Source organism: Clupea harengus, chromosome 11, assembly GCF_900700415.2.
Source record: "Clupea harengus chromosome 11, Ch_v2.0.2, whole genome shotgun sequence".
Lineage (NCBI taxonomy): Eukaryota > Metazoa > Chordata > Actinopteri > Clupeiformes > Clupeidae > Clupea > Clupea harengus.
Window position 1 is genome coordinate 11,980,557 of NC_045162.1, and position 23,831 is coordinate 12,004,387.

At 43.4% G+C, this 23,831-nt stretch overlaps 3 protein-coding genes across 17 annotated transcripts in view; all 3 read left to right on the forward strand.

Annotated features, from left to right (window-relative positions):
• Nucleotides 1–7,562, forward strand: part of LOC105906726 (histone-lysine N-methyltransferase ASH1L-like) — a 30,751-nt gene extending 23,189 nt beyond the window's left edge. For 5 of the 13 annotated variants that reach the window (XM_031575850.2, XM_031575854.2, XM_031575849.2 and 2 more), the window contains 8 exons: nt 248–417; nt 1,329–1,424; nt 2,385–2,439; nt 2,758–2,890; nt 3,108–3,341; nt 5,105–5,185; nt 5,876–6,026; nt 6,328–7,562. In XM_031575850.2, the coding sequence (XP_031431710.1) occupies nt 248–417; nt 1,329–1,424; nt 2,385–2,439; nt 2,758–2,890; nt 3,108–3,341; nt 5,105–5,185; nt 5,876–6,026; nt 6,328–6,437 (1,030 nt within the window). In that variant the 3' untranslated portion in view covers nt 6,438–7,562. The other 8 variants (XM_031575851.2, XM_031575855.2, XR_004164594.2 and 5 more) reach the window with 8 other exon arrangements.
• A 4,606-nt stretch (nt 7,563–12,168) lies between these two features.
• On the forward strand, nt 12,169–16,206 carry LOC105906725 (E3 ubiquitin-protein ligase TRIM21-like). Its single transcript, XM_031576135.2, has 7 exons — nt 12,169–12,767; nt 13,178–13,627; nt 13,861–13,956; nt 14,546–14,779; nt 15,104–15,195; nt 15,298–15,413; nt 15,629–16,206. The coding sequence occupies exons 1-7, from the start codon at nt 12,753–12,755 to the stop codon at nt 16,204–16,206; spliced, it is 1,581 nt and encodes a 526-aa protein (XP_031431995.1). The 5' UTR covers nt 12,169–12,752.
• A 3,911-nt stretch (nt 16,207–20,117) lies between these two features.
• Nucleotides 20,118–23,391, forward strand: LOC105906730 (zinc-binding protein A33-like). Of its 3 annotated transcripts, none has more exons than XM_031575605.2 (4): nt 20,118–20,347; nt 20,585–20,680; nt 21,657–21,890; nt 22,041–22,113. In XM_031575605.2, the coding sequence occupies exons 1-3, from the start codon at nt 20,135–20,137 to the stop codon at nt 21,888–21,890; spliced, it is 543 nt and encodes a 180-aa protein (XP_031431465.1). In that variant the 5' UTR covers nt 20,118–20,134; the 3' UTR covers nt 22,041–22,113. The 3 variants fall into 3 exon arrangements, with proteins under 3 accessions (XP_031431465.1, XP_031431464.1, XP_031431463.1); XM_031575604.2 differs by lacking the exons at nt 20,118–20,347; nt 20,585–20,680 and adding exons at nt 22,235–22,350; nt 22,503–23,391 and having other exon boundaries at nt 21,755–21,890; nt 22,041–22,132; XM_031575603.2 differs by lacking the exons at nt 20,118–20,347; nt 20,585–20,680 and adding exons at nt 22,235–22,350; nt 22,503–23,391 and having other exon boundaries at nt 21,886–22,132.
• Nucleotides 23,392–23,831: the final 440 nt, after the last annotated feature.

The window sequence follows — 23,831 nt, forward strand, 5'->3', positions numbered from 1 at the left end:
TATAGAGCTCTGAAACACTCGGAAACCACATGGGCACATACACACACAAACCCGTATACATACATACATACATGAAGACATACGCACACACACACATACTAAACACACACTCTTACTGAACACACACACACACAAACACACACACACACTCACTCTCTCACACACACACACCAATATGCATCCACAAACCCACCAGTGGTAAGAGGTGATGAGATGTGTATGTGTGTGTGTTCCTGGTGTGTTGCAGGGAGATTGTGCTGACACGAGGCATCTTCCTGGTGAGGAACTATGAGGCGGTGAGGCAGAAGCAGGAGCAGCTTTGGAGAGAAGAGGAGTTTGAGAGGAGGAGAGAGAGGGACGAAGAGAAAAACAGCTGGATCAGGGACGGTCACGATGCCGGCAGCTGTGTCAAAACAGGTCCAGCAGGGTGTTTGTTTGTCTGGCTGTCTGTATATTACTTTAATGTTAATTTTTGTCTGTGACTGTGCCTGTGCGTCTCTCTGCATGTGTGTGTGCACGGTTTATGTATGTGTGTGTGTCTCTGTGACTTCTAGGGATTTCTTAAACTGCGGTCAGGGTGGAATAAACAACAGTGCCCCGGTCTTGTTGTCTCGGTCCAAACGCTCCAGCCATGTAGTGTTCTTATAGAAGCCACTCCCAGTGTCAGAATGGATCAGCAGAGCAGCACAGCTCTGCATGATGTCAGGCCCCAGGCATCCGCTCTGGCCACGGCCGAGCTCTTTAATGTGCACGTACAGAACCAGAACCAGAACCAGATCCAGAACCACCAGGAACCGCCAGCCATTTTCCTACCACAGTCTGTGGCCGAGGTCCGACCCTCCATCCAAGCCTCCATCAACCACCGCCACCCCCACCCCACCCCCGGTCACGCTCGGTTGCCACGGAGCTGGATGCCATGCGGAGGCCCGGCTACGGGTCCGTACGCTCCATCACGGCCGAGGCCACGAGAGGACACGTGTGGTTCTGGGCAGCCATGGCTGCATGTCTGTGGCTTTGGTTCACTAAGGGAGGAAAAACAGTCTGGATGCTCTGATCAGGCTGGATGATCTTTTTGTGGGCTTGACATGTCTGTGTGGACTCGTCCAAAGCGCTGGGGGAAGAGCGCCTGATTCATGAGGATGTTACTGCGCAACTTTTGAGTGATCGTATTACTGAGAACATTGTGGGGTTTGGTTGAAGTGGTCCAGAGTTGGTTTAAAATTGTTGTTTCTACTTCTTTAGGTTCTCTGTTCCCTGTCTCTATGATAAATGGACACGGTGTAATGTGGGTGAAATTATAAGGATGTGCTTGTGTGTGTGTTCTGCAGGCTCCCAGAAGCATATCCAAGAGCCTGAGGTCAACGAGACGGGAAACCTCACACACATGTGTAAGGAGATCTGTGACATCATGACCAGATACAAAGGTGTGTGTCACGTGAGCTTTCAGTGTTGTTTTCTGTGAGTTTGGGGATTCTTAATCGTCATCACACACTTCCCAGACAACAGCTACCTCTAGATAGGGCCCAGCCTACTTGGATCTTAAGGCCAAATCACATTTACATTTAGTCATTTAGCAGACACTTTTATCCAAAGCGACGATCAAGGGTCAGGGTCAGATCAAGACCAAATTGAGAGCCATATTAGATTTGATTAGATTCAACTTTATTGTCATTATGCTGAGTACAGGTACTAAGCCAATCAAATGTAGTGAAATCAGAGTATAGTCCAGGTCTATGATGGTGCACAGATAGTTCATGTTTGCTGCATGTGAAGTTTGCATATCGAATTCGAGTGAACAGTCTGATAAATTAACACTATTTTGCGAAATCTGGTAAGACACTGAGCCTAGCAATGTGCACGTGCCGCCATCTTGGTCAAGTCACAATATCATCTGCAAGATCAGGACTATATCTAGAGCAAGTTCAAGGGCTAATCAGAGCCAGTTCAAGGGCAAATCAGAGCCAGGTCAAGTCAAGCCAATTGAAGTCAATCTATATTCCCAGCCATATACAGTACTGTATACACTTGAGACAAATTGACGTTACCCTTGGGCCATGTGGTGCAACATAGACAGACAGCAGCTCAGTCAGTCAGGCAGTCAGTCAGACAGACTGACTGTGCTAATAGGAGGATAATAAATACACCTTGGAAATGTAAAAAAAAAGAAAGATCAGGGCCAGATTCTTTACCTGGACAGCTGCTTCCTGGCTCACACCCCCAGTCCCCCTGTGACGGTTTAGCTCAGGTGGGGAAGTAACAGAGCTGATCATGTTCTGTTGTTCATGCACTCTTCTTATTGTTTAGACAGAACATGCACAGAGTTAATCATGCCCATCACGTTTACTTACTGTTTGTTAGTAATGTTCCTCTCCTGTTCTGTCAAGACTCAGCCGGACATATCCTTGCTGCTCCGCTACTTAACCTGCGATCAAGGAAAAGGTGTGTGTGTGTGTGTGTCTTTTGGTATTGATGTCTTAAGGTCTGTGTGTGTGTGTGTGTGTGTGTGTGTAATATCCTCTGATGCTTCCTTTGATTAGATGTTCATTTTGGAGTGTGAGTGAGACCCCCATGTTAACCTTAATTTAATGTAATATTGGTCTGGTATGAGGCGGCCTCTAGAGCTGCTTCTGTGTCAAACGCATTGCCTTGTGAACAGTGTCCTCCATTGTTCCTCCAGCACAGTAAAGGCCATAGTATCCCTTTAGGCCTCCTCGCCAGGTCAGCCCTGTAACTGTCCTCTGGATCTCCCCCTGGCAGGAAGCTGCACTGCACAGAGAGTGACTTGGAGCCTCTGGACCTGAGCACTGTGCGGAGGCAGATCATCTCAGGCCATTATATGAGTCTGGAGGATTTTGACAAGGACATGCTCAGAGTGTTCCTCAGCGCCGAGGTGGGCTCACCTCACTGCTTCTGCTTTTGCCGCTGGACAACGTCATCATTTATATTAGATCAGATTATTTTGAAAATAGCTATTTACATCTACAATAAACTCCAAATTAGGCCATTCATTCAGCTAAGCATTGATTAAGACATTTTAGAATTTCAGCCTTTATTCTCATAAACTATAAGATCGTGTTTTTTTGTTGTTATTTTCATGTTTTCAACAGAAGTACTACGGCAAGAAATCAGCGGTGGGCCGTGATGTGTGCCGACTGCGCCGGGCGTATCACAACGTTCGCCGCAATGCTGCCATCCAGCTTGGAGACGCAGAGGGAGGAGCCACCATTGACACGACGGCCCACGGTGCGCACAACCGTGACCCTGACGTGCACAGCTGTCACCATGACGACCAGCAGGACAGCTCTCAGGATGAGAGGATGGTTCAGTGTGAGCAGGGCACGGTGAGCTCCTGTAAGACATGCATTCTTAAGAGGCAAATTAGCACTTAGAGTCCTTAAGGGTTAAGAACTTACACTCAGACATAGCAAGAAGGGCCACATCAGTGTGGAGTAGGGTTCTCAGGGCATGACACTATCCCGGAGCTGACTGCCAAAAAACAGCTTCCCTTCAAGTGTTTCCTATAAGAGCTCTACTGTAGAGTTCCTTTTTTTCTAAGCCTGCAAACAAACAACAAAAGTCACACGGACAGAACCGTGATTCATTTCTATCAGCTGATCAGGTCTGGACTATTGCTGCAAAATGTGTTTAATTTCCTGCCCAGCAGGCAGTCCGACTCTGGAGCAGGTGTGACTGAGAACCGGGCCAGATCCGTGCCAGAGTCGGCTGCCGCCTGGCGGGTCAGTTAGAAGTGGTGAAGCCAGCCTTGTGTGAATGACACTAACACCAGCACCTTTTTCAGCAATAGTTCCAGTATGGCAGAAATCCAGGGGAAAGAGGGACCTGGGAGAGGGGTTACACACTGAGCACACTCCAAATATGAACAGGTTGGCAAGTATGTGTTGGCACTGTCTGTCTGTGTACGCTTGTTTGCGCGTGCTTGTATATGCAAGTGAGTGTGAGTATGTGTGTTTGTGTGCTTGCGTATATGTTTGTGTGTATGTGTGTGTGTGTGGGGTGGGTGCATGTGTGTTTATACATGTCAACCCCTTAAGGTGCCCCCTGTAGAACCAACCGGAACTCACTGATCCACAGAACATCCTTAGCATCAGGGTCGTAACCAGTTCCAGGTGGTGGTGGGTGATTGGGGGACTGTGAAGTGTCGCACACATTGTGCGACACTTCACAGGAAACAGTCAACCGGTTGTTCTTCTTTATTGACGGTAGTGTTTGTTTGTGTGTTCATGCGTTATTTTAATGTTCTCCAAACGTATAACGAATAATTTGGAACTAAGTTTTTTCAAAATCTGCTGCTTCATGTATACATTTGTTAAATGGGGGGAAATCTGCATAATTAACGGGCAATCCATATGAGCTGACATCAGTAGCGACTGGTGGTTGACACAGACTATGAAGCATAAAATTGTGAGCCAGAGAAAGCTAGGGGGGTCCAGGGGCATCAAGAACATTTTGAGAAATAAGCACTCAAATGGTGACTTCTGATTCATTTTGGGGAAATATTGAGACTTACCTTCAACAAATTCAAGGTCACATACGCATTCATGCCTTACATGATCAGGGTTCTACTGATAATCGTCAAAAGCTATAGAAAATAATAGAATTTGCAGTTATGCATTTATTTCTCTGTCTGGGGTTTAGGGAACATAAACTGTATTCCATTCCATCACAAACCAAAGATTTAATCAAATGAATTAATGTAACCAAGTGACGTTATTCAATTAACAAAATCATGAACAAACCCATTTACTTTATTCAAAGGCAATTACATTTTTACAAATGTTTGTATTTGAACTCAAATTAGCTAACTGTAGCTAATAGACTGTTAATGCTAAGCAGCACATCAACAGTTTCGCAAGAGAAAAAATTATGACTCCTATCAGTCCAGCTGAAAATGTTGTGTACAGAGTTAAGTCAGGTAACATGCTTAATCTGCACTTTCCTTCATGCAAGAATCCTGTCGACCACATTAATGTTTGCTGAAACCAAGGACATCTTTATCGTCTCTCTCGTAAAATAGCTTAACTGTAAAAGTCTTACAGGGACCCACAGAATGTCCTGATAATGATCAAACACTGTCATTTGTCAGACCTACTGTCAATCTTTACGTGCAAGGATGCGCACGACTGATTCAAAACGGCAAGGCGGTGCTTCAAAACCAGGACAAAAGGTTAGTTGACCAATAACATAAAAAGATTACACCTATTGAACTCCATTTATGTGCCTCGTGCCAATAACAGGCGCTTCATGTCATTTTAAATTTGGCCAGTGGGGGCCACTGTTTGTACACCTTACTTTGTCAGTTTGCAACTCAGGCAAGTAATGAATCGTTAAATATAACAGACACACAGTTTGAATCCATGCATGTTGTTTTTTCATTTTGTGAATTTTTATGAAGCATTGCTTCATCTGCCTATGGACATGGAAATGGACAAGCCACCCCTGGTTGACATGTATGACATGTGCATGTGTGTGTGTATACTGTGTGTGTGTGTGTGTGTGTGTGTGTGTGCATGAAGTTGTCTTTGAGTGAGTGTGTGAATGCACCTTAGTAGTATTCTTTCTTTGCTGTTGTTGAAAGACTTGAGATGTCCATATGCCGATGTGTGCGTGCGTCTGTGTGTGTGTTTGTAAATGTTTGTGTGGGTGGGTGGGAACACATAGATGGTGTGTAAATATGTGTCTGTGTGTACTTGTGTGTGTTTGTGTGTGCGCATTGACTGGGTAATATTATTGTTTTTTTGGACTGGAGGCAGGCAGCTGTGTTTATACTGTAAGTGCTGATGAATTGTTGTTGTTGTTGTTGTTGTTGTTGTTGTGTGTGTGTGTGTGTGTGTGTGTGTTTTGCCCTGTTCCCCAGCCCCCCTGTGGTTTGTCTGGAAAGCAGAGGGGTGAGGTGTGCTTCTCTTCCTCCCTGATCCTACACTCCGCTCTGGATCGCATTGAGGCTCAGAGAAAACGACTGGATATGGTGGTCTGGAAGCTACTGCAACACCAGCCCAGCACAGACAGTAAGACAGCACAAACATGAGGTGACAGAGGTGTGTGTGTGTGTGTGTGTGTGTGTGTGTGTGTGTGTGTGTGTGTGAGAGAGAGAGAGATAGCAAAAGAGAGAGAGGGAGAGTACAGGGAGAAGTACAGGGAGCTTTTCTGTTGTTAATTCATTAAAATAGTAGTAGCAGCTCTAATACTAGTAGTAATAGTAGTTAGTAGTGGTAGAAGTTGCACTAGTAATAGTTTCAGTAGAAGCAGCAGTAGGAGTTGCAGTGGTAGTAGTAATAGTATTCTCAGTATAATTGTTTTCCTCCCAAGCAGAGAGGCTTTCCATCATGCATCCTCCAACACGCCAGCCGCCTCCCAACTCCACGTGTGGAGCAGAGAGCAAAACCATGAGAGCAGAGGCCAAGAGAACAGAGGGCTGAGAAAGGGGGGGGGGGGGGGGGGGGGGACGGGGGGCTCTGTGTTCCCCATGGACACTCCGGCCTCTCTGGCAGCTCAAATGGACCAGTGACCAGGAAGGAACCCAGGGTCTGAATCCAGGAGAACAAAGGATGGAACACTGGTTCAAAGGATGGAACACTGGTTCAAAAAAGACATTACATGCACGAGTAGAACGTCTGACCGCTGATATAAAGAGGAGTAGGAGGAGGAGGAGGAGGAGGAGGATGCGCTCCATAAATCAACCTTGGATGAGTGCAGTTTAGCCACCATGGCGGAAGTACACTCACTCGCATCAGTGGATACCTGCAGCCACTTCTGGATGTGGTGCCTTTTCCCTTTGCACTATCCTCTGCCTGGACAGACGTAATGGCCACAGCCAAGTTATGTGTTTATATCTTTAAGCACCTTTTAGTGCAATTAAGCTAATACAAGATGTAACTAGTTTGCAAAAGCCAAACCAGATTTAAATGGGAACATTTGTACTTGTATTTGAATATCTGAATGTATTTGGTCCCAGCAAATTATGCAATTTTGGTTCATGACCTAAACAGATTGACATACCAGCTAAACTTACTAAGAGTAAAATAATATCTAACAGATTAAATGAGATTATATTAGAGGTCTTAATTGCGGAAAGAAAATAAATATAACTTATTGACAGGTATGCTTATGAAATAGAGCTATACTTTTACTGCAGTTAGTATACTTGTAGTAATAATTATATGAAGCTACATTTTATAATTTAAAAGCACTTATTATCTACACTGTATCATATGTGGTTTCTTATTAGATAAAATATTTTTTTGGCAGAAGGCAGCTGTATTGTGTAATGTCTAATTGCCTTGAATATTAAGATATTAGGAGTTGAATGTGTATAAAATGTTTAACTGTACATACATTCAGATATATGTAGGACTTGAGATTATGAAACAGGCTCTTTGTTTTCCTCTTTAGTCCAATTCTTCAATCTGTTTCCAGCTAAGAATTTTGCCAGGCAGTGTCAGCAGTACCTGTTGACATTAAAGGCTACATTTGTGACAGAATTATGAAGGTGCCAAATGTAAAAAAAAAGTTGAATGTTCAATAAAGAGTATTTTGACCTGTTTCATGTTTGCCCTGTGTTGCTTTTTTCTCTCCGAGTAAGCCAATGCCTGAAATTCATACGGAACACAAGTGCAGGTGTGTGCCCACATATACAGACAGAGAACGGTGTCCTTTATGGTCTACCTACAAAACTGTGTACTCACTCAGTCACCCTCCTACAACCACAGCCCCCCATTCCCCCAAAACATCCCTAATCGAATTCACTTTCAAATCCTGTTGTCACCTACACAGCCCTTCACAACCAGACCCCCCTCCCCGGCATTTGCCACCATATTCCTGCCAGCTCCAACCCTCTGGCAATGCCCAAGAGAACCAAGTGCCGGACCTGGGGTGACAGAGCTTTTGCCTACAGATGTCAGAAACAGCAGTCAGGAGTCATCTTTTTAAAATGTCTGTTAATGTGTAATCTACAGTGTTGTATAGTAACCAGGGCCGGAGTGGGGCCACTTTTCAGCCCGGGAATTTCAGGCCCAGGACCGGCCCATTTTTTCAATGGTAGGGGAAATTGGATAAATGAAGCAACAGTTCAGCTCTTACTATTCTGTAGTTTTTTTTATTATTAATACCATGGCTCAACAAATAGTGTAAAGGTTAAATAATAATCCACTTAAGATGAGAAGTTAACAAAAAATATTCCACTATTCCACAAGGATAGGTTGATAAATTAACAAAAGCAGAAATAAATAAATAAAGCATTTGAAACGTATCCCACTCTTCAACAAAAAGGCATATTGAACTAATGTTTACAGTTCAACTCACAGCACAGTATACAGTTAGATTGCGGATAGCACCAACAGCATCTACAGCCTAACCGCCCAAGCAGTGCACTGGTTTCAGCCACTTTATCTATAACTGTGTCGTTGCTTATAGACATGAGGATTTCCTTCTCTGTGCACATTAACATAAAAGCCTCCAAGTTGTCCTGACTCAATGAGCTTCGTAGCCTATTCTTCACAAATGTTAAGGTTGAGAAGCTTCTCTCACATGCAACCTGTGTGATGGACAAAGTCAACAGAAACTTATATGATATACTGCTCTTTCTTACATTAAATAACTTTAATTCATATTGTTTACTGTGTTATCCTCTCTACCTGTCCCTGTAGTCATGGCCTCCTCATTGCAAATTTCGGGCTCATCATTTTCAGCAGGAGACTGGCTTATTATATCTGCTGCTCAGAAGCTACAAAGAAAAATTTATATTATCAATATTTGCATAATATTTGCAAAGTCTACGGATCGCCATATATTGGGTGATATAAAAAGGCTAATATTTTAATTAAATTTAATATTTTGCTTGCGAATAGGTTGACAACGCTACAACGATATTAACCAACGCTACAACGTTAGCCGAATAGTTACGTTGCTAATCATTAGGCCTATGTCTCTCTTTACCAGTTGCCACTTGTGTTTGTCCTCTTGAAAATAAATCGGTAAGCTTAGCACATTTGGCAGCATCCTCCTCCAATGCCTTTCTTTTTTTCAACCTGGCTTTTTCAGCCCCTCCTGGCCTCTTCCTCCCATCCATCCTCCCTGACGCGTATCGTTGCGGTAGGGCCGGCCCGGCTTTTGGCAGCCTATCTTGAGAAAACTTTTTGGAAAAGACGGGCTGTGGACCCAACCAACTCTATTTGGGAGGGGAGAACTTCCTCGCATGGTACAACCCATGCAGAGGCTGCGGTGTCAGAATGCGGAACGTGTGTAGCCTACTTTAAGAGAAGATGGACTAACGCGACAAATGTCCAAAAAAAAAAATCTCGACCGGCCCAGAAGTGAAGCGGCCCACCGGGAACTCTCCCGATTCTCCCGATTACCCGATTGTAATCGGTAGAAATAGAAATACTTCGTTACTGTAGGCTACTTAAGTAGTTTTTTTTTATATCTGTACTTTACTTTACTACTTATATTTCTGTTTACTTTTACTTTTACTTCGCTACATTTTGCAAAGAAAACTGATACTTTTACTCCGATACATTTCCCATGAAACCTTCGTTACTCGTTACAAAATCAAATCATCTTTAGAAAAAAAAAATCATGGGAGTGACGAGACCAACGTCGGGGACTTTGGTAGAACAACGACTGCAAGCAGGTTTGGCGAATCAGTGGTCCTAGCGCACTGCGCTATTGACCGTTCGCAAAAGCCCCATACTCTTAGTTACTGTTGCTACGTCTTTTGAACTTGTTCATGCACTATACCAGGGGTGGCTAACCAGTCCAGCTCAAAGAGCCTAAACAAAACCCAACACCATTTCGAAGAGCCACACGAATCTAGGTTCCCACTTTTGGTGAAGAAAAGCCCCTACTTAAAACCTATTATGTTCCCTGTGACCCAGCAAAACTAGGGGGGTCTGGGGGCATGCTCCCCCATAAGATTTTTTTGAAAATAACCTTTTAAATAGTGTCCTCTCGTGGGTTTTAGGAAGAGAAATAAATTTTTTTTGATTTAAAATATGGCACAAAAATAAACATATTGAAGACATCTGCTGAGATAGGTGCTAATTATACTGTAGCATGGTAGGGATTTGCAGCTCAAGTGAGTAGGTTAACGTTGTAGGCTAGAGTCCACTAGCTAGTTATAGCTGGCGAAGCTACTGAGTAAGGTAGCATACCCGCCGGATCAATGAACCGGCATGATAAAAAAAGAGCCACGACATCTACAATTAACTCGAGATGATTTAACCATTTCGTTTCTTTTACTATTTTAAACTTCATATATATTTTTCGGTGGGGCTAAGGAAACTTTTGGGGGGGCTACTGCAGGGATCACTTCTCAAGATCTGTACATAACTGTGTCTCAATTATGTTGTTAATGTCAGATATCCTCTGTTCAATTTTCGTGCCTGACAGCTGCAGGTCTGACACAGACCGCTATGATCCGTCATTTTCAGGGTTGAGGATAGCAACGACATCACGTACACAAGACCTCACAAACTCTCCCTCACTATATTACTTTTTTGCTCGAGCAATATTGCATGACACCTGATACGATGCCAACGTGACCGTTTCAGAGTACTTCGTGAATTTCCGAAAAAGCTGAGTCTGACTGACGTTTCAAAGTATTTACCTTGTGCTTGCACAGCTCTGTGCCTTTAGGAACTCCTGGGCCATGTTAGCATGGTGTGTGGAGAGACGGCGCTCCAAGTTTGAGGCTTTAAAATGCGACAGTGACGTCTAGCATATTAAGCAGAGGTGTTTTCCATTTCGCTCCGCAAAGAATTCCTCCCATTCAGGCAAAAAACGTCCGGTGTTCATCTTCATATTTTCGTTTAGCTTTGCCCTTTCCTGGATTAATGGCATTCTGTCAGTAGCTACTGCTAGTCTGGCTAGTAACTCTCTGAGAATGGGTGCACACATTAGAATGTTTCATGTTTGGAACATTAACGTTACTTAAAGACATCTCTCAAGATCGCGTGATGACAAAATATACATGAATAAATACCACATTCAAATCGGACAGCTTTTTGTCTGTATTGCCAAATATATGCATATGCATTTTAGATGTTTATTTTACAATATGAAAATTCTGTACACCAAGAGCAAAGTCAGTGAGCAGTCGAGCTGGAGCCGAGCCGCACGTCAGCCGGCAAAGAGCCGCATGCGGCTCGCGAGCCGCAGGTTCGCCACCCCTGCACTATACTGTCTGTCAGTGTCAATGATTCTTTTTGGAGTAATATCTCCGCGATATCCTGTAGATCAAGGCAAAATGCACTGCAATATGCAGTGGAAGGATGTATACAATAATCGAAGCAAAAGCATACAGGTCTCAATCAATAAATGATAAACCCCACGACCTCTTCATGCTACCAGCACAACCTTGTAGACTAGTCATGTTCTTTCACCGCTGGGTAAGATCTGTATATAATATTTCAAGCTAGCTAATAACCTACAAAGATTATTTATTCTTATTCTTTATTCCATCTCTGGCGAGGTATCTAGCTAGCTAGCTAGGATGGTGACAATATAAAGTACAGTACAGTAACGTAGCAGTGTGAAGCAAAATAGCTGCTAGTAACGTGATTGTTCAAGGAATGTGTGTGCATGTTGCTGAAAGTATTTCACAGTCACTGTACCGATAACTCGCTTGTAAAACTGATGATCCTGATGTAATGCTATGGCTTTGTATCAGATCGCCAGGTTATTGCTCTAAGGTTGTGCCTTATGCATACCTTGGGATACTCAGGAGCCCATTCACAAAATGTTACAAAGAATAAAATTCAAAAAATTCATAATGGCTTTTTAGGACGTTTTGTTTGAAGATGAACAAAAAAATGTCAGTTTCAAGTAATGACTGGGTTGTTACTTTCGGTGCTGCTTTAGTATTGCCTATTGTGTTCAAATAAGGCCCAGTTTATAAGTATGCTCATTCTAGTCGGAATAAACTTCATAATTCTGCTTTTTTATTAACAGCATTTACTTGTACTTTTACTTTCAATACTTAAGTACATTTAATATCAGAAAATTACTTTTGATACTTAAGTACAGTAAAGATCAGATACTTTAAGACTTTTACTCAAGTAGTATTCTAAAAGGTTACTTTTACTTTTACTTGAGTCATTTTACAGTAAGGTATCTTTACTTTTACTCAAGTATGGCTTTTGGGTACTTTATACACCACTGGTAATCTATCCCATGGAATATTGTTTTACTGCAGGTTTTGGTGTTTTATTTTTATCTTTTGTAAAGCATCTTTGGGTTCTTGGGTGAAAAGCGTTTAACTTAAATGCATTATTATTATTACTATTATTATTATTGTTAATAATAACAATAATAATCGTGTGTTTGCAATATGACTACTGTATCACTACTTTACTAAATCAGTTCTGAACTCTACAATTAATTTGAATTTTAGACCGCTATGTGTCTTTGGAGTGAGCATGTGAGGGAGTGAGGTTGTGCCAAGATATAATCACTCATAGAATACAGATCTCGAACTAACTGTATAATATTAAATATATAATGATCTGTTATCACTGGGAGCATATACGTCATCTGAAATCCAGCGTTGGAATGCTCTTCCGCATGTGGCTTTTATTTTGATATAGTATAGTAAATAAATAAACTTCCGGTGATAAAGTTTCATATCGACAACAAGTATCGAGTGTTTTTCCCAAGCATTTTAGCCATTTTGTGTTCAAATTCATTGGTTTTAAAGCAGCAGTAAGGAGTTTTGGTCTAAAACTAGCTATCTAAACTGCATGCAAACTGAAAAGGTATGCAAAAACAATCACCAACATTGATAAAGGGCTTGCTAACATATTAACTCGTGTTTTTGGTAAGGTCTTGCTGTGACCCTTCGCATTAATTGGCATTTTATAACAGCAGTTATGGTTGTTTGTTGATTTCTTTCACTAGTTTCCGCTGTCTGCTGGTATCAGACTGGTTAGCTCACGAAACTGATTCCGTTTCTCTCTATATTGAATACTCATCCTCAGACTTTGTAAACACTTTTCACGTCTTCAGTGGTACACAAGATTAGTTAGCTCTTCTCAGAAGCACATTATCGAAAGCACTTGATTAAGATCTATTTTCAGAGCGAAAATTAAATTATTAAGTGTAGGCCTATGCTGAAATCAATCTGATACATGACAATTCCTTCATATTTTTTTTCTTCTTCGCCAAGATGGCATCAGCCCTGTTGGAGCAGATCCTGTGTCCCGTGTGCTTGTGTGAGTTCAGCGATCCTGTTAGCCTACGTTGTCAGCACACCTTTTGCAGGGAGTGCATCAGGGCTCACCTGGCAGCCAGTGGTGGCTCCGGTCAGTGCCCAGAGTGCAGACACCCCTTCATCCGGAAACACATTAAAGCCAACCGCACACTGAGGAACGTGGTGGGCGCTGCTAGAGAGCAGCTGCTGGAGCAGAAGACGCTGGAGGAGAGTCTCACCGGCATGATGATGGAGACTGGGACCCAGAGACAGGAAGCGCCAGAGCTGATGTGTCCCCAACACGAGGAGAAGCTGAAGCTGTTCTGTGAGACGGACCATCAACTGGTGTGTTTGGTCTGCAGGGACGGAAGCAGCCATGAAGGACACAAGTTCAGACCTGTTGAAGAGATGGCACAAAGCTGCAAGGTCAGCTGTGAAACATATACAATACAAACATTCATTCATACATACAGTACAGTATATACATTCATACATACAACAGTACAGTATATACATTCATACATACAACAGTACAGTAGGCCTACAAACATACATACATACAAACACATACATACAAACATGCATACTGTACATGCATACAAACAAACAATTGTACATTCTGTTGCAGTCTTGAAGCCACGCTTTGTTCTGTTTTCTAGGGTGTGTTGAGTGGAGCAGTGGCCTTCCTGTCTAAAGAAAATGATAACCTGGACCACATGATCAGTCTGCAGACTGCTGAGATCCAAAAAACAAAGGTAATTCATGGAGGAATGCTGCTATGCATTGAAGTTACCGCATGCAAAAGGAGGAAGTTAGCACAAGCTAAAAACAAATCAAAGCTAAGAATTCACCATCATTTTCAGACCTCTACTCCATGGTCCTGCCTCCTACTTCATGCAGTAATTATATGCTATGCTGTGCAGTGCAGGTTTGAATCCTGCCAACTCCATAGCCTGTCAGAGGAATGATGGGTGGCTCTGGCAACCACATTGCAACACCATCCAGTGCTGCTATTCACTTTTAATGGCACTTAGATCAGATTGTAAGACTGAGTATTATCACGCCCATTCTCAAGTCTTCTCCTTACCCTGCTGTTGCCTAGGTAGTAATCTACCTTGCTTATAGGTCGCTTCGGATAAAGGTGTGTGTGAAATGAAAGCATGAAAATGTAATGTAAATGTTTTGACTACAGGGAAAATGTTGTCTTACTTGTATTTCAGTCTTATTTCAGAGTCTTATTTTAGAGTTTTCTCAAAGAATCCCTTTAATCGATCACTTAATTGATCGTGATTGCACTATTAAAGAACACATGTAGTTTCTAAAGCTGTCCCTGCACTACCCCAGACGGAGTCCAGAAAGTTGTCAGTGCAGATATCCGCTCAGTTTGAGCAGCTGCACCAGCTCCTCAGACAGAAGGAGCAGGAGGTGAAGACGCACTTGCAGCAGGAGGAGAAGAGAGTGCTGGAGCTGATGCAGAAGAACCTGTCCAAGATGAAGGAGATCTACACTAAGGAGAAGAACACAGAGGGGATGCTGAAGTCGAGTCTGAATAGCAGTCAGCCCATCACGTTCCTTCAGGTGATCTTCACATTTCATCAGATCCTGAATATGTGCTCTAAAGAGGCCAGTTCGCCTACTGATGCATTCATGTATCTGAGTTATGTATGTATGTGTATATGTATGTATGTACGACAGTCTATGGAATCAGTAGTTACATTCCTGAACTTTTTTCTATTTCTTATGTAAAATAGTATTTATTGTTACACTAGGTCTCTATTGGTCATAGCTTGATTGTTCTCCCCCTTGTATATCGCTTTGGAAATAGGTCTGCTAAATGTAAATGTAAAATGTAATGTATGTATGCATGCATGTCTATCTGTGTATGTGTGTTTGTGTGTGCAGTGGTGGACTTCAGTGGGATGTGACCTGGTTGAGAAGATGCTGGTGCATGATGAGGCATCTGCTGAAGGAACCGGCAGCGCGACAGATCATCAGTACGTACCGATATAAGTACATAAAACACAATCTTCCAGCTCTAATCCTAATAGACTACAGCTGAGCCAGATGCCTCCATTCTGTCTGAATGTCTCTCTCAGGTTCTCATCCAAGATGGCAGACTTGAGTGTGTCCAGTGACTTCCTCTCTCTGGGTCCTTATGAGACACATCTCCTCTTCTTTGCGTGCAAGGACCTACTTACAAAAATCCAACCAGGTGAGGGGAGAAACACGCCACACAACAGGAACCCCCAGAATAATACATAGTATTTATATTTCTTGTAAGACACATCTATATAGTATATCTATATATGTTTTATAATATTATGTACTTGCTCACAGATTCAATCTATTTAAATAAAAGAGGTTTACACATTCCACGATGCTCTCCTGTAACCCCCCCCCCCCCCCCCCTCCTTCCCTCCCCAACAGTGCCCCATGATGATGTCATCACTCTGTGGGACGAGGCGTATGCCAAGGTGGCACGCAGTGGCCGCTCCATCCAGAGGGTGGACAGGAAGGGTTTATTTGGCCTGTACCGGGACTACAGGCCGCTGGCCAGTGGCAACACTGCATACTGGGGCGGCCAGCACTACTGGGAAGTGGAGGTGGGCAGGAAGCTGGACTGGGGCGTTGGGGTGTGTGTGGAGGCGTCACCTGGCAAGCTGCAGGAGCAGGTTATGCTGTACCTAAAGCATGGCAGGGGCTACAGTGTGGTAGCTGGGGGGCAGGAGACCCCCCTGATCATGTGGCTTCGGCCGTGGCAATTGGGTGTGTATCTGGACTGTGATGAAGGCCGGGTGTCGTTCTATGAGGCCGACAGCCTGATTCTGTTCCACACTGCAGAGTGTGGTAAAGGTGTGCCCCTCTCTCTGTGCCTTTCTCCTGGGACCCATCTAGATGGGGGAGACTATGATGCCCTTAGAGTGTGCAGCTATCAGCCCCACGAGGCCTCAGTGATCTGGAGTTCTCTGAGTTCTCTTCAAGCCCCAAGGTTTTTGGTATTTTGATTAATATATTTAAAAATCTCTGCGAGTTTTTGTCCTAGAAACATAAAACTAACACCCACAGCAACCTCGAACCCTTTTCTTTTAAAATATGTAAAGTTTGAAACTAAAATATAAATAATCACTTTGTAAGGACAATATTACGAATCCCTTGCAAATTTCAGCCTCTGAGTGAGGTTTCGACCCTCCCATTAGCAAATGACAACTATTCATATGATAAGGAGATGGTAATTCAGTGATCACTATTGGGTCGTGATGTGTCAAGTAAACCTGTAGGAACAAAGACATTCCAGGCCCATTACGTTATGGCCATTGTTCTTGACCGAGGTGTCCCAGAATGTTCACACCTTTCTCATCAATATGCATAGTGGTCTAAGTGAAGGAAAGTGTTACATTGTATATTACTTAAAATGAGTATTGAAACCACACACACTTTCTGAATGATAAACTCACCTATGTGGAGCAAACACCTATGTTTACAGGGCTCAGAGTAAAGAAGAAAACTTCCAAAATATTAACAATGTGTTTTTGTACAAAGTCTGGGCACCTCTAAAACTAGATTTAATTTTAGTGTCTTTAGATTTCATTTTAATAAAAAACGTTTTTTACTACATTCCTTTTACTCTCATTTTATTATTGCTGAGGTGTTCTAGAATATAATCATAAATGCCACTTTTGCCTCATGGTTTTTAGTTAGGTGAAATATACAAAAATATCAGGCATGGCAGACTACCTAACATAGTAAAAAAAAAAAGCCTTGGGGCTGGAAGTGTTAAGAGAATCCTTGATTGCCGAAGGGAATAAATCACAAAATCACACACAACTTACACAATACACAGAATGAGGTAGGAAACAATGTAGTTCTGTGTATATATATACATCTCTGAGTTTTCACCTTTTAATTTAATGTAGTCTCAGGTTTATTGTATGCTGCCTATACGCAACGTGTTACTGGTATGCCCCTCTCTCTGTGCCTCTCTCCTGGGACCCATCTGCAAAAGCATCTGAGTATTTAGAAAAGCGCTATATAAAAATAAAGTATTATTATTATTATTATGATGCCCTAAAAGTGTGCAGCTTTCAGCCTCCACAGTCCCCCAGTCATCTGGAAGTTTTCCTGCCTTTGGTGCAACACATCTGGGGCTTTGTTCAGATGTTGTGGAGATGATTGGGGAGGGAGCATGTCATGTGATCAGAAATCAGTGGAATCAACCCACCCCCCTTTCTCCTCCCTTCTCCAAGCCCCCCCCCCCCCCCCCTTTTTCTATCTCTACCCGGCCGGCTTCAAGCAGATGGGCCACTCCTTATGTGCCACAGTTCTGCTTAAGGTTTCCTCCAGATCAGGGGCGGCTTGTCCATAAGGGAGATTGGGGCAACGCACTGCCGATGGGAAAAGGGAAGAAAAAAAAAATCCTGATGTATAAATGCAATTTCCTTGTAAGTCGCTTTGGATAAAAGCGTCTGCTAAATGTAAATGTAAATGTTATATTTTTTTTCTGTCGGATTCTACCACTAGACCGTCTTATCTGCCTTTTAATGTCATTGTCCAATCAGGTAACAGCCAAGCTGTCAGGCAAAAGTCGTGCTTCAGATGGCCCCGCCCCTTCTGGGCTATTTGGGGCGAAATGAAAATCGCCCCAGACCTCTCCCATTGACTCCCATGTTAAATCCATTTTTTTCACAAAACAGGGCTCTCAATGCATTCTCTATTGCTTCCAGGAGGGCTCGCCCCTCCTTGCCGTGTCATAAGTAATGGACGTAAAAGCGTATGAAAACGTCATACAGCTTCGTCAGAGGCATATTCTGTCAAGATGGCTCCTGTTCAGTGCAACGACTCGATTCGCTCTTTGACAGAAACTCCTTTTTAGTCGGCGTGCTAATGAAGATAAATTGACAACAAAACAATTAGGACTTCTTAGACCAAATGTATCCATTCAACAGGTTTCTACAAAGGGAGGGAAATCCTACATCCAAGAATTGGAACGAAAGAAAATCGCGGTCGCGGTCTGTATTACCACTGTCACTTTTCATAGGTTTCACAGTGTGTTTCACAGTTCGCTTCTTGCACTAACACTGAATAATTTTTTATGTGATGACTTATTTTGCTTTGGTAAGTCAATACTTTCAAGATCAGTCAATACATTTTGTTGGCTAACTTAATGTACCTACTGAATGGGTCACCTTAATCATTATAAAAAAAATTGCTCCCCCTGAGAATTTTTTCAGGAGCTCCTGATTAACAGGGAGATTTTTGTTGCCCCTATCGCAATTGTGCTTGTACTAAGGGGGTTTCAGGCCCTAGGCTCCTCAAAGCTCCTTGAGACAATTGTATTGTTTTGGTGCTCTGTAAATCAAATTGAATTGAATTCAACTTTGTCTCTTCAGTCTTCATTTCCTCTATTATTTCACAACCTGGATGGTTATCCTTGGATGGTGTGATTTTTAATATCCAGGAGATCTCTTCTCCACTCCATTCATATTCACAGCACGTAAGTATGATTAATTATCATCCAAAAAATGGCACCTCTATCATTTGTGAATCATTTTGTCATCCGTGTCAATCTGGAACTCAAAAGCACAGGGTCTTGAATACTATGCAAGTAGTATATTTAAGGTTTTTTTGTTGTAATGTTTAGCAGACAAATAAAATATATAGCATTTGGAAATATACTTAAGCATAAATGCAATAAACCTACTGACTGGGAAAGTATGTGTAAGTATCTTTTGTAGATGTGAAAATGGCGATGACTTTCCGGGGGGTTGTACACTTTTGCAAGCCACGGTATGAAAGTCCATGGAAGGCCACAGTATGGTCTTGGAGGTATTCAGCTGCAGATGGTGTGACCTGCACCATACCCCTATACTTCTCCCCAGGCAATTGGCTTAATTTGCTTCACTGTCATATAATGTAAAGTTGTCCTGCTTGGGCCATGTCGGTAGACGATGGGTGGTAACCAGACGATGGGTGGTGACAGATGTCGGTAGACGATTGGTGGTAACCGGAAGTAATTCTGGTCTCTGATTGGTTAAGACCAATCACCTGACCAGAGCGGGAAAAATATACGTATGATTGGCTAATACCAGGCTAATACTAGGACCTTTATTTTGTCCTTGAGTAACGATGGCGATTGCCTGACTTTTAATGTTGTGTCACGTTTAAAGCTGCTGTTCAACATTAATAGCATCTGAATTACTCTTGTGTCTGTGTACTCCTCTGAAGAATCAACACATTGACAGTAGCCGTAGCAGTAATAGAATAGGTTTCATTTCCTGTTCCATGTACATCGACAGCGAATCAGTAGGTCTGTGAATTTATTGCTGTACGGTAAATAAAAGCTCTAGGACTCTGAACCCGACTGAGCCTGTGCGTTTTCAGAGTTTGGAAGTCCACACAGCAGAGGTATAGCTTCAGCTGGAGACTGCAGTGACTGGACCGTCAGTAGGTTGAGTGCTCTTTGCCTGTTACTTTGATTACAGTAGACCTATTACACTCCTGTGTGAAGAATAGATTGAAAGTAATGTATGAAACATTTTATGTAGGCTGTGTAGGACCCATTGCTATTCACAGAAGTCGGGTCTATAATTCCTGCACAAACAATTGAACCAGATATTTATCTTGTGGGATCATCAGCTTCAGCTGTAAAGACTGAGTGTTTTTGCAGACATGGCGTCAGCCCTGTTGGAGCAGATCCTGTGTCCCGTGTGCTTGTGTGAGTTCAGCGATCCTGTTAGCCTACGTTGTCAGCACACCTTTTGCAGGGAGTGCATCAGGGCTCACCTGGCAGCCAGTGGTGGCTCCGGCCAGTGCCCCGAGTGCAGACACCCCTTCATCCGGAAACACATTAAAGCCAACCGCACACTGAGGAACGTGGTGGGCGCTGCTAGGGAGCAGCTGCTGGAGTAGAAGACGCTGGAGGAGAGTCTCACCGGCATGATGATGCTGGAGAAGAGTCTCACCAGCATGATGACGGAGACTGGGACCCAGAGGCAGGAAGCGCCAGAGCTGATGTGTCCCCAACACGAGGAGAAGCTGAAGCTGTTCTGTGAGACGGACCAGCAACTGGTGTGTTTGGTCTGCAGGGATGGAATCAGCCATGAGGGACACAAGTTCAGACCTGTTGAAGAGATGGCACAAAGCTGCAAGGTCAGTGGTGAAACATATATAATACATACATTCATTCAAACATACAGTACAGTATATACATTCATAAATACAACAGTACAGTAGGCCTACAAACATACATACAGACAGACAAACATACATGCAAACACATACATACATGTATACTGTACATACATTTATATAAACATACCATTGATTGAACAATTGAAAAGTAAATTCTGTTGCAGTGTTGAACCCACGCTTTGTTCTGTTTTCTAGGGTGTGTTGAGAGGAGCAGTTGCCTTCCTGTCTAAAGAGAATAATAGCCTGGACTTCAAGATCATAATGCAGGATTGTGAGATCGGAAAAACAAAGGTAATTCATGGAGAGAAATGTTGCTATGCATTGAAGCTACGGCATGCAAAAGAATGAAGTTAGCACAAGCTATAAACAAAGCTAAGAATTCACCATCATTTTAGACCTCTACGCCAGGGGTTTTCAACCTGGGGTCCGTGGCCCCCTGATGGTCCGCGACGGCATTGCAGGGGGTCCGCGACAAGAGCCTATGTTGATCAGTTCACCATTGAATTTCAACACATTTCCAGATTACTCTTGAATATCGTGAAAAATATAGAAGAAATTACACTGACAAGTGCTACAGGCGGAATATGTGCGCGGGGGGAGGGGGCGTGGCCACGGCGGTTAGTGATCTACCCTGATAACTGCACATATTTAAGTGTTATAGGCAGAATATCTGTGCAGGGGGAGGGGGCGTGGCGGTGGCGGTTACAAACACGCTCGCGCGTGCAGGCATATCAGTGGGCCGCAAATTACTTTCTAGTCAGAATGGTGGTCCCTGGGACAAAACCAGTTGAAAACCCCTGCTCTACGCCATGGTCCTGCGTCCTACTTCATGCAGCAATTATATGCTATGGTGTGCAGTGCAGGTTTGAATCCTGCCAACTCCATAGCCTGTCAGAGGAATGATGGGTGGCTCTGGCAACAGCATTGCAACACCATCCAGTGCTGCTATTCACTTTTAATGGCACTTAGATCAGATTGTAAAACTGAGTATTATCACGCCCGTTCTCAATGACTTCTCCTTACCCTGCTGTTGCCTAGGTTGTAATCTACCTTGCTTATAGGTCGCTTCGGATAAAGGTGTGTGTGAAATGAAAGCATGAAAATGTAATGTAAATGTTTTGACTTCAGGGAAAAAGTTCTGCCTTATTTAAGAGTCTAGCAGGATGTCTTTTGCTCAAAGAATCCTTTTAATCAAGCACTTAATTGATCGTGAGTGCACTATTAAAGGACACATGTAGTTTCTAAAGCTGTCCCTGCACTACCCCAGACGGAGTCCAGAAAGTTGTCAGTGCAGATATCCGCTCAGTTTGAGCAGCTGCACCAGCTCCTCAGACAGAAGGAGCAGGAGGTGAAGACGTGCTTGCAGCAGGAGGAGAAGAGAGTGCTGGAGTCGATGCAGAAGAACCTGTCCAAGATTAAGGAGATCTACACTAAGGAGAGGAACAAAGGGGGGATGCTGAAGTCGAGTCTGAATAGCAGTCAGCCCATCACGTTCCTTTAGGTGAGATCTTATGGTGATCTTCACATTTCATCAGATCCTGAATATGTGCTTTAAAGATGCCAGTTCACCGACTGATGCATTCATGTATCTGAGGTATGTATGCATGTATGAATGCATGTCTGTTTGGTGTGTTTGTGTGTATGTGTGCAGTGGTGGACTTCGGTGGGATGTAACATGGTTGAGAAGATGCTGATATATGATGGGTCATCTGCTGAAGGAACCGGCAGCGCAACATATCATCAGTACGTACCGATATAAGTACATAAAACACAATCTTCCAGCTCTAATCCTAATAGACTACAGATGAGCCAGATGCCTCCATTCTGTCTGAATGTCTCTCTCAGGTTCTCATCCAAGATGGCAGACTTGAGTGTGTCCAGTGACTTCCTCTCTCTGGGTCCTTATGAGACACATCTCCTCTTCTTTGTGTGGAAGGACATACTTAGAAACATCCAACCAGGTGAGGGGAGAAACACCAGTATAATACATGGTATTTATATTACTTGTAAGACATATCTATATATACTGTATCTATATATGTTTTATAATATTATGTACGTGCTTTCGGATTCAATCTATCTACAATCCTCTCCTGTAACCCCCCCCCAACAGTGCCCCATGATGATGTCATCGATCTGTGGGACAAGTCGTATGCCAAAGTGGCATGCAGTGGCCGCTCCATCAAGAGGGCGGACAGGAAGGGTTTATTTGGCCTGTACCGAGACTACAGGCCACTGGCCATGGGCCGGGGTCAATTCTGGGCCGGCCAGAACTACTGGGAAGTGGAGGTGGGCAGGAAGCTGGACTGGGGCGTTGGGGTGTGTGTGGAGGAGTCTGATGACAAGCTGCAGGAGCAGGTGATGATGTACCTAAAGCATGGCAGGGGCTACAGTGTGGTAGCTGGGGTCCAGGAGACCCCCCTGAACCTGCCGTCTCGGCCGTGGCGAGTGGGTGTGTATCTGGACTGTGATGAAGGCCAGGTGTCGTTCTATGATGCCGACAGCCTGATTCTGTTCCACACTGCAGAGTGTGGTAAAGTTGAGCCCTTCTATCTCTGCCTTTCTCCTGGGACCCATTTGGACGGGGGAGATGATGATTCCCTAAGTGTGCAGCTATCATTCCCGACAGTCCACCAGTGATCCGGAAGTTTTCCTGACTTTGGTGCAACACATCTGGGGCTTTGTCTACCAGATGTTGTGGAGTTGATTGGGGAGAGAGGAAGTCATGTGATCAGAAATCAGTGGAATCAACCCACCCCCCTTTTTCTCTCCCTTCTCCAAGCCCCCCCTTCTATCTCTACCCGGCCGGCTTCAAGTAGATGGGCCACTCCCTTATGTGCCACGGTTCTGCTTAAGGTTTCTTCCTGATCAACAGGGAGTTTTTCATTGGCCCTGTCGCCTTTGTGCTTGCACTAACAGGGTTCAGGCCCTAGGCTGTTTAGAGCTCCTTGAGACAATTTTATTGTTTTGGCGCTATATAAATAAAATTGAAATACACTTTGCCTCTTCAGTCTTCATTTCCTCTCTTATTTCACAACCTGGATGGTTATGTTTAGACGGTGTGATTTTTAATATCCAGGAGATCTCTTCTCCACTCCATTCATATTGATAGTACGTAAGTATGATTAGTTATGGTCCAAAAACTGGCACTTCCATCATTTGCGAAAAATGTGTCATCTGCCTCAATCTGGAACTCGAAAGCACAGGGTCTTGAATACTATGCAAGTAGTATATTTAAGGTTTTTTTTGTTGTAATGTTAGCAGACAAATAGAATATATAGCATTTGGAAGTATACTGCAGCATAAATGCAATTAACATACTGACTGGGAAAGTGTGTGTAACTAGTATCTTTTGTAGATGTGAAAATGGCGATGACTTTCAGGGGGGTTGTACACTTTTGCAAGCCACGGTATGGAAGTCCAATACCTCCTTGGTCTTGGA